We start from the raw sequence: 10,279 nt of genomic DNA, 5'->3' as shown, positions 1-10,279 counted from the left end.
GCTTGGCTTACTTCACTTAATATAATTTTTTCCAAGCCTTTCCATTTCCTAACAAATGACCAACCCCTCTTTTCTTCCACTCTTATATAGCTTATTATTGATAGCCTGTAAAATTTCTACTGGGAATCTGCCCTCTTTTGTTAAGTTTGACATTTTCTTGGACATTATCTGGTTCAAATGCTTCCTTTTCTCCTATACAGACCTGGAGTCCAGGTATTTACAGGATGTAGCAAGAAATAGCTTTAATACCTCCCCTGAACACCTCAGGTGTCTCTCATAAACCAATCACCATCTCTCCATGTAAAAGGCAATTCCTTCACTCTTGCTCCTTGTGTGCTCCTGTCTAGTCCTGTGTGATCAGTGTCACCTCCTTCAACATTCTCACTCTCCTTTGATCTACCCCCTCCCTTACTTTTCTTAATTTTATGTATATACAATAAATTCTTGAAAGCATTCTCCCTATACCTGCTTCTCCCTTCTTTCATCTATCCCTCTCCTCTTTGCATCTTGATGGCAATTGCTTTGGTTATTTTTTAGATGGGTCTTAGGCTTTTTTTTTTTTTTTTTTGCCTGGGCTCACCTCAAACTGTGATCTTCATTACCTTTACCTACTGAGTGGCTGGGATTACAATTGTGAGCCATTATACTTGGCCATTTAATTCCTTCTCACAGTTTGATTGAGCAACACAGATTTCGAATAGCAGCACTTTCCTCATGGTTGTCTAATTCTTGTGTATATTGGCATTGTTTTTTTCAGCTTAGATGATAGCCTCTAGCCAGGGAAGACTTACCTTTTCCCACTGTAGCCCTGTACTCTGCAGCTCCTTAAAGTGTCATTCATCTTCCTATGCCTCATAGTTCTATTTGAAGACCTGCACACTCTTAACAGTTAATGAACAATTATGGATGAAGGGAGAACAAACATTTAATAGCTATCTATGCAAAAACTAGAGATATGTGGCAACTTTAACACCCATAAAATGTTCCATTGAGGACCCTTTTTAATCTGCTCTGCACTTCAGCACTGCTTTTCAAGAGCTTCCTTCACACCAATGACCATCCACTCAAGCTGATACTTTTCAGTAGATTTTGAGTGGATCTATGGAGCAGGCAGGAGCCTAATGAGAATGAGTCTGCCAATGACTTTGGTTTTGTTAAGAAACAGAAGAGCAGGGATGGGGTAGGAGAAAGAGGGAAAGGCTGAAGTGGCCACTGTTAAGCTTCTACTCTCCTTGTGGACATTTTAGCAATTGACTCAATGCTAAACTGGTATTATAAACTGGAAATCTGATGGAAAGGAGTTCATTAGGCTAGGATAGAGAGTGGGCTAGAATAAAAATAAATAGAAGTGGAAATAAAGTTATTCATTTCTCTGACTTTTGATAATATTTACTTCTGAGGGCTATCTGGAAATGAAGTGGATGAATCACTAAAAGTCTATTGCAAAAAACCTTACATTTAAACAAAATAAAATAACATTTTGCACCTATTAATGGAGTTATTATAAAAACAAATGAGCCAGGCACTTGTGGCTCACATCTGTAATCCTAGCTACTCAGGGCTGAGATCTGGGGATCATGGTTCAAAGCCAGCCTAGGCAGGAAAGTCTGTGAAACTCTTATCTCCAATTAACCACCAGAAAACAGGAAGTGGTGCTGTGGCTCGAGTGGTAGAGTGCTTGCCTTGAGCTGAAGAGCTCAGGGATAGTGTCCAGGCCGAGTTGAAGCCCTATGACCGACAAAAAAATAAAAATAAAAATAAAAACAAATGAAACCCAAACCAGAAAATAACAAATATTCGTCGGGATGTAGTAAAATTGGACCTGTTTTTCATTGTCTGGAAATGAAAATGGGGAGCTGGTATGGAAAACAGTATGACAATCCTCAAAAAAAAATCTAATCTGGGCACTGATGACTCATACCAGTAACTCTAGCTACTCAGGAGGGTGAGATCTGAGGATTGTGGATAACAACTAGTCCAGGTAGGAAAATCCATGAGACTTTTATCTCCAGTTAACAAAGAACTGGAAGTAGAGTTTGTCTCAAGTGGTAGTACGCCCCTGTACTTACACACACACATACACACACACACACACACATACACACACAAATCACATGTAGAATTACCACATGGCCCAATGTTAAATACCTGGATTTTACTAAGGAATTGGAAGCAGAAGGGACTTGGGCAGATATATTTTTTCTCTCATGCTCATAGAAGCATTATTCTCAATAGTCATAGACAGATCAATGAATAAGAAACGAAATGCATGTATATTGTTCTGCCTTAAAAGGAGGGAATTCTGACACATGCTACAATGTGAATGAAGATATTATTGAAGATATTCTGCTAAGTGAAATAAGCAGACATAGAAGGGCAAATGCTGCATTATTTCATTCTCATGAGGTTCCTAGAGTGGTTCATTAGAAGCAGAAAGCCAACTAGTGGTTATTGGACTTCAGGGAGGATAGATATTGTTTAAAATATCTGGCCTTTTTATGGGTGAAGATGGAAAAATTCTGAGGGAGATGGTCACACAGTATTGTGCCAATGGACTATATCCTTCAAACTGGCTAGAACGGTCACTTTTAGGTTATGTGTAAAAGCAGGATTAAAGAGAAAATAATAACTGAGGGATTGGGGTGTGCTCAGTACTGCTTAGCATCTGTGAGACCTTGAGTTCATTCTCTGCACCAAAGGAAAACAAAACCAAAAATAACTGGGGAAGTCTTAAGATTCCTTCCTCCCTTCCTTCCTTCCTTCCTTCTTTCCTTCCTTCCTTTTCTTTCATTTCTCACTCCCTTTTCTCTCTCTTTTTTGAACTTAATTTTTTTTATTGTCAAGGTGATGTATAGATAGGTTACAGTTACATAAGCAAGGTAATAAGTACATGTCTTGTCAAACTTGTTACCCTTCCCTCATTTTTCTCCTACTTTCCCTACCCCCCCCAAGTTGTACAGATCATTTACAACAAATTGTCTTGTGTATGTCATTGTTGCATTGGTTCCTCCCTTGTCCTTTGTCTCACCATTCTGTTGTTCCCCTTCTCTTCTCTAATTCAAACAAACATATATACAATGCTAGGGCACTTAAATCAAATACAGTGACAACAGGGGATATACCATAGGGGGAAGAACATACAAAACAAAGAAAAAAATCACATAATATTAAAAACAACAACAACAAAGAAAAATATCTGTGTCCATGTCTTGGAGTTCATTTCACTTAGCATCATCTTATATGGTCATATGTACATAGCTATTGAGCTATTCTTCTCATCTTCTAAGATTATCCTAGACATATATTAATTTTGCAAATAAGGGAAACCATGGGACCTACGTTTCTTTGGCTCTGGCTTATTTCACTTAATATGATTTTTTCCAAGTCTTTCTATTTCCTAACAGTATCATTCTCTCTTTCTCTCTCTCTCTCTCCCCCCCCTCTCTCTCTCTCTCTCTGTGTGTGTGTATATATATATATATATAAATATACATATATCTATCTATCACATTTTCTTGATCCATTCATCTACTGAGGGGTATCAGGGTTTATCTCTCTTTTATTCTTCCTTCCCTCTCTCCTGCCTCCTTCCCTTTCTTCTCCACCTTCCCCTTCCTTCTCTTTTCCCTTTCCCTTCTCTTCCTCCTTCCCCTTCTTCTCCTTTCATTTTAGGTAAGATCCTCCCTATGTAGCCCAGGCTACTTTTTAACTCTTGTTTTTCCTGTCTTAGCCTTCTAAGCTCTAGGATTACAGGTATGTACCACCATACAAGATTATGTTATTTCTTCTTCTTCTTCTGCCAGTCCTAGGGCTTGAACTCAAGACCCATGTACTGTTCCTGAGCTTTTATATTCAAGACCAGCAGTCTACCACCTAAGCCACAGCTTTATTTCTGGCTTTTTGCTGGTTAATTGGAGGCATATGTCTCACAGACTTTCTCTCCTGAGCTGGATTTGCACCTCAATCTTCAGATCTCAGCCTCCTGAGTAGCTAAAATTATAGGTGTGAGCCACCAGCAGCTTGCAAGACTATCTCCCTCTCCGACATCAACATACCATGAGGCTTTGTCACTTTGACCAAGTTCATTTAGTGGTCACTCCTGTCACCATCACTAATGTGTCAGGTTCATTCACCTACTACTACTCAGTATTTTCTCATTTGTTCCCTACAACCTCAAGATAGGTATACAAATTGCCTTGCACACTATAGTGAACTGGTGCTTATAAAGAAAATAAACTCTTCATAGTCACCTACCTCTCCGGAGATAAAATCAGAGCTGAGTCTAAGTCCTGTCTGATTCTCAGGCCCGCCTGTCAGACACAGTGCAACTTGGTTTGCACATCTGTGTGCCCTGTCCTGAGTGGCCTGCAGTCATAGGTCACAGCTTGGCAAGGCACTGAGCACATATGGTATTTATGGTACTTACAGTTTAGTGAGGCGAAGCAGTCCTCGGAAAGCGTATACAGACACAGATCTAATCTTATTGTTTTGCAGGCACCTAGAACCAGGATTATTTCAAAAGAAAACAATGAAACAGTTTCAGTTTTGAAAAAGGAAGTAGGTTCTGAGGATGATGGTTATGATGGTGGCACAATATGAAATTTCTAGATGCCTCAAAGGCCTAAGATGGTTCTCTTGAAGCTTCTTCAACTGTTTCAAGCTGAAATATTTAAGAGACGAACACCCTCACTCCTGCAAGAACCACTGTAATTACATCATCAACTGGGGAGATTGGGCTGCTGATCCCAAAGTCATGGAGCAGAAAGGTCTAACCTTTACAGAGTGGGACTGGCTTCCATCACTCAGACTTGGCTGTAGCCAATTTTGCTATTGAGGGGACTGGGAAAAGGACATAGGGCTGACTTTGTAAACCACACTCCATATTTAATACTTCTGTGGAGCTTAGTGAAGACATATTATGCAGACTTCAATTCTCACGTAATCTATACTTTAGACCCAAGTCACCAGGTTGGAAATTGGATTAAAAAAATTGAATAGCCTCCCTCTCCTGTAATTGCATCACATTGTCCTCCCTGCCCTGGCTTATACTTGCACCCATCTAATTTACACCTTTTCTCCTTTACCTTCTTTCCCTTTTCCTTTCTTAAAAAAAGTGTTGCAAAGCCAGGTACTAGTATCTCACACCATAATCCTAGCTATTCAGGATATTGAGGGTTACAGTTTAAAGCCAGCCGGGCCAGAAACTTGTTCATGAGACTCTTATCTCCAATAAATCAACAAAAAGCTGGAAGTGGAGCTGAAGCTCAAATGGTAGAGTACTAGCCTTAAACAAAACAAGCTTATGGGCAACATCCAAGCCCTGAATTTAACCTCCAGGACTGTGTGTGTGTGTGTGTGTGTGTGTGTTTGTGTGTGTGTGTGTGTATGTGTTTGTGTGCATACAACTGCAATGAATTGCTTTAAAAAAAGGAAAAAAAGAATTGCTAAAAAAGGTGAAAAGAAACAAAAAGGGTGAGATGGTAAATTTTATGATGTGTCTATTTAACATAAAGAGATTTAACATAAAAAGGCAGACATAATGGAATAATTTAATGAAACTGGATGTCATGTCATTTTATTTTGCTATTACAGTTAGAATAGCCAAAGGGGGTTGGGTAGGGAAAGCCTGAGGGCCATATAAAACCTGAGATGCCATTTGCTATATAATAGTATAGACATATACTTCTCTTATGTTTTCCTTAAGCTATCCATGCTATCTGCCTGTATTGGTAATTTTGTATGACTTATGAATGATGTTATAAATATCTCAATGGTTCACCCCCTCCTCCCATAGCTAAAATTCCCTCTTAAACTTCCCTTTTCTTTCTCTCTCTTTTCTTTCTCCTTCCTTTCTTCCTTCCTTCCTTTCTTTCTTTTTCTTTCTTTCTTTCTTTCTTTCTCTCTTTCTCTCTCTTTCTTTTTTCTTTCCCCTTCCTTCCTTCCTTCCTTCCTTCCTTCCTTCCTTCCTCCCTCTCTCTTTTTCTCTTTCTTTCTTTCTCTCCTTCTTTCTGCCAATACCAGGGCTGGAAATCAGGCCTTACACTCTTGCTCAGCTTTCTTGCTCATAGCTGATGCTCTACCACTTGAATTATGCTTCCAGTCCAATTTTTGCTGATTATGTTGGAGATAGAGCCTCAGATTTTCTGTCTGGGCTGGCTTTGAACCTTAATCCTCCAGGTCTCAGCCTCCTGAGCAGCTAGGATAAAGACATGAGCTGTTGACACCAGCTCAATCTGAATTTCCTAGCAATAAAATGTTAACGCGTAGTAAAGCACTCAGTGATCAGACAGGACTAGATGCCAGCAGTTTCAGTACCTCCTGCTCTAATCATTCCAAGTTGTAAGTGGTCAGCATAGAAGTAATAGAAACATAAGACACCTTTAATGCCACAAACCACATACAGTGTAATCACAAATCTTCCAAGGAAATCAACTTCAATTTTATTAATTTGATACCCCCAAGTTTTATCTTAAAATGGATTTAAGGCAACTTATAAAGATAAATGGAAAAATGAAAAAAGAAAACCAAAAAGTCAACACTAGAGGAATGCAATTTACATTGGAATGTCAAGATATGAATATAGGCTTATATCAAACTAAAGGAATGCTGGAAGTTTGAACATGAGCTAACGATCTCAAAGGAAATAGGTAGCAGAGTATAAGCACACATGCATTTAAAGCATTTCTACAGGAACTTGTTTTGCCTGTCCTGTTCAGTAAGTAGGTCACTGTTGTTCTTTAGAGTATTCTGAATTTATATAGAACTTGTTGTAAGTTTTAAGGACAATAGGGAGAAATCAACATGAATAAACTTGGAGTTAAATAAAAATGTGGAATAAAAGAGGTTCCCTATTCTTTGATACTCAAGAAGATCTAACTTTGATGGTAAAATATCATCATGAACTTTTTATGTACTTGACATTTCTCACAACATGCATAGACCCAGTCATGGTGTCCAGAGCACATCTTTTCCTCTAATGTATAGAGGAACATTAATAGATCTTTGCTTCTAACTGTTGTAATCATCTAGCATTAATTAGACTGCCTTACTTAGAGGCTGAATCAAGCTATACTTTGTGTGTGTGTGTGTGTGGAGGGGGACTTGAACTCAGGGCCTCTTGCTCTTGCTTGGCTTTTTCCAGTCAAAGCTGCTTGTGTTTTAGCACTTGGGTCACACTTCCACTTCAGGCATTTTGCTAGTTAATTGAAGATAAGACTCTCTCTAATTTGTCTGCCTACTGGGGTTCTCAGATCTCAGCCTATTTAGAAGCTAGAAGCAGAAGCATGAGACTCCAGTCCTTGGCTCAAGTTATACTTTTAATAAATAATTTAAATTTATTTTTGTTAGATTACTGAGTTATATTTTCATCAATTTTGATGACTTTATCAATATTAGATTACTGAGTTATATTATCCTGAATTTAGTTTTGTAGTCTGACTTCTTTTAAACATGTGGTCATGAGGTGGTACTACAGATCAGAAAATTGCTGTAGACTCAAGACAGAAAAGGGAGTACACTCTTGAAGTTTTATATCAGGCCTAATTTTCAGCAGATCTTCTTTTTTCAAATCGTAAATATTCAGAATGAAGTTCTGAAAAGTCATTAGAAATTACTTTGTAACTATTTTTGCGGATTATCTGTTTTATAGAGCATTTCATTGAAGAAGTAGTTAATTTTTCTTTTGATTCTGTCCTATTTTTATGTACTTAAAAAGTGTAGGTAGGGGCTGGGAAGGTGGCTCAATGGTAGAGTGTTTGCCTTGCATGCATGAGGCCCTGGGTTCGATTCCTCCACACCACATAAGCAAAAAGAAAAAAGACGGAAGTGGCGTTGTGGCTCAAGTGGTAGAGTACTAGCCTTGAGCTGAAGAGCTGAGGGACAGTGCCCAGCCCAGAGTTCAGGCCCCACGACCGGACCCCCCCCACCAAAAAAAGTGTAGGTATATTAATATGACACATTTCTCTAGTATAAAAAAGGAGAAAAATAAAACTAATACAAGTATGAAATTAAAATGAGAAGTCTGAGATGTTTTTTAGATAGAGTGATTTAGACACAAAATATCTAAATACAGTAATTCAAATATATAACAATATGATGTAGTCATAAAGTTGACCTAAATCACAGTTAAATTATACTTGGTCTGTTGGGGATCTGAGAGGTATTCATGACCCTAAAATAAAGGGAAGCAAACATTTTAATAATGCTAAAGGTCAAACCCACAAAGCTAAGGTAAAAAATGGAGTCAAGTTCCCCCAAACCACACAGATTACAAATCACAAGAACTTGCTATCTAAAGCAGAGGCCAACTTTGAAGTTAAAGATATTGTAGGAAATTCATCTCTATTCAGTCTTGATGATAGATCTTGGCAAAAGATCTTTGGTGGATATTGAAGTGGTGGCAAAATTTCTCTTCCTTTCTCCCCTAGTCCCTACACTTTAAAGTCTCCATTGATAGACAAGTTCTGTATCATTTGATAGAAAGTCTGAAAGTTGTGTACGTAGTTCCAGTCTGGGATCAGACTTTCTATGGGATCAGGTTTCTATGTGCAATTTTTCTAGAATGCCTTCTAGCATTACTCAGAAAAATTGATTACCTAAAGTGGTAGTGTAGTATTAGTCTCTATAGAATTGTCAAGAAACAGATCTATTGAAAAATGCTAATTAGTTTTAATGTCAGGAATCAAAAGTTTTTCTTACAGTCTCTGGAGATCATGGTACCTCTTGAAGCCATTGGGAGGAAGCTTTCTTATGAAGTTCCACTGAAGTGACCTGAAATAAATAAAAAGTTTGCTTCTTATTTCAAATTACAATATAGACAATTATACTCTTTACAGTGACATTAGCTTTAAGGAAACATTTCACTGCAACATGCTTGTATTGGTATTTGAATTTAGTTCTGACTTGGTTTTGTATTATTGAATGTGGTCATCATTTCTTAAATTTATGTTACCACATTATAATTCTAATGAAAATTAAAATAATAAAATTTGAGGCAAATTGATTTTTCAGTTGTGTTCTTTTCTGTTTTTACTTAATAAATATCAGAAGACATCTGAGTATCACATAACAATACAAATTGTATTTTCTCTTTAAAAAGCACTCTAGGGGAAGTGGAGGGGAGGGGAAAAGGGAAAGATGGAGAGGGAATAATTTCAAAATACAATGCACCTGTATGTGAAGATGGCATAAGAGATTCCAATGAAAACTCTTAGTACGGAGTTGGAAATTGCAGGGAAAGAAAAAGCAATGGAGAAGGTTCTTCTGATTAAAATGTAATATATACAAGTCTGAAAAAGTCACTGGGCAATTTAGTTATATATTCATAAATATGTTATTGTCTACATTGCATTACCTTAAAATGACAGTTGAAGAACCATTGCTCAGTAATTTAATTTCTGGTAAGTAGTGCAGAAAGGTTTTTCTCTTGTACCACAATTTAATAAGAAATTTGATACAGAGCAGGTCCACAAACTTGTGGTTGTATTGGAAAGGTTCCATTTGTTTGTTTCATTCATTACTTTTTTTTTTTTTAAGGAAAAGCACTATAAAATAGTAGAAACAAAGTATGTGAAGGAAGGAAAAAAAAATCAGCTCAGCAGAGTTCCCTCCCAGGAACCACACATAACCTCCCCAAGCAAGTCTCTTTAACTGTGAAATGAGGGATTTGGACCAGATGATCTTTATCAGTGTTTTGATCAGTACCTTTATTTTATAGTGTGGTAGAACAGATACTATGGATAAATGGTCACGAATGTGTATGGTCTGGAGGCCAGCTCAGGTTAGGATGCTGTTATATAAAGGCTCTATTAATGTTAGGTTTTGGACCAGAACCCCTTAAACCCAGCAATGAGTTCTTAAAGGAAGATAATTTCTCAGACTCCCCAGAAAACATTTCAGAGTCTAATTTGAGAAACACTATTCTAGACTCTAGAAGACCATTTGTCCTAAATGGGGGTGGGATAAGGATTGGTCTTAGAAAGTGAATAAAACACATTTGAAATGTATGAATCAGAAGGATGACACTGTTCAGCAATGTACTCACTACCTGATTTATGTAACTGTAAGCCCTCTGTACATCACCTTTACAATAAAATTTAAATTAAAAAATGTATAAACCTCAGATATACATAAGTAGATACATCGTATATCTGCATTATTGAAATTTCACAGAGGGGAACAAATAGGAGAGACTATCTAAAAAGGCTCCTAGAAGGCAGTATTGAATAAGAGAAAGATGAAAGAAACTGGTCTTTACTAAATATAGCAGCCAATGATATAT

General features: G+C 37.5%; 1 protein-coding gene across 3 annotated transcripts in view; it reads right to left on the bottom strand.

The window, feature by feature from the left end:
• Positions 1–10,279, bottom strand: part of Rxfp1 (relaxin/insulin-like family peptide receptor 1) — a 130,005-nt gene that overhangs the window by 34,066 nt on the left and 85,660 nt on the right. For all 3 annotated transcript variants that reach the window (XM_013029821.1, XM_013029822.1, XM_013029820.1), the window contains 2 exons: positions 8,698–8,769; positions 4,427–4,498 (listed from right to left, as the gene is read on the bottom strand). In XM_013029821.1, the coding sequence (XP_012885275.1) occupies positions 4,427–4,498; positions 8,698–8,769 (144 nt within the window). The remainder of the gene's footprint in view (positions 1–4,426; positions 4,499–8,697; positions 8,770–10,279) is intronic.

This window comes from Dipodomys ordii, unplaced genomic scaffold (genome assembly GCF_000151885.1).
Source record: "Dipodomys ordii isolate 6190 unplaced genomic scaffold, Dord_2.0 Scaffold123, whole genome shotgun sequence".
In the NCBI taxonomy this organism is placed as follows: Eukaryota; Metazoa; Chordata; class Mammalia; order Rodentia; family Heteromyidae; genus Dipodomys; species Dipodomys ordii.
The sequence above is the reverse complement of the archived record's forward strand: the minus strand, read 5'-3'. Positions and strand labels throughout refer to the sequence as shown.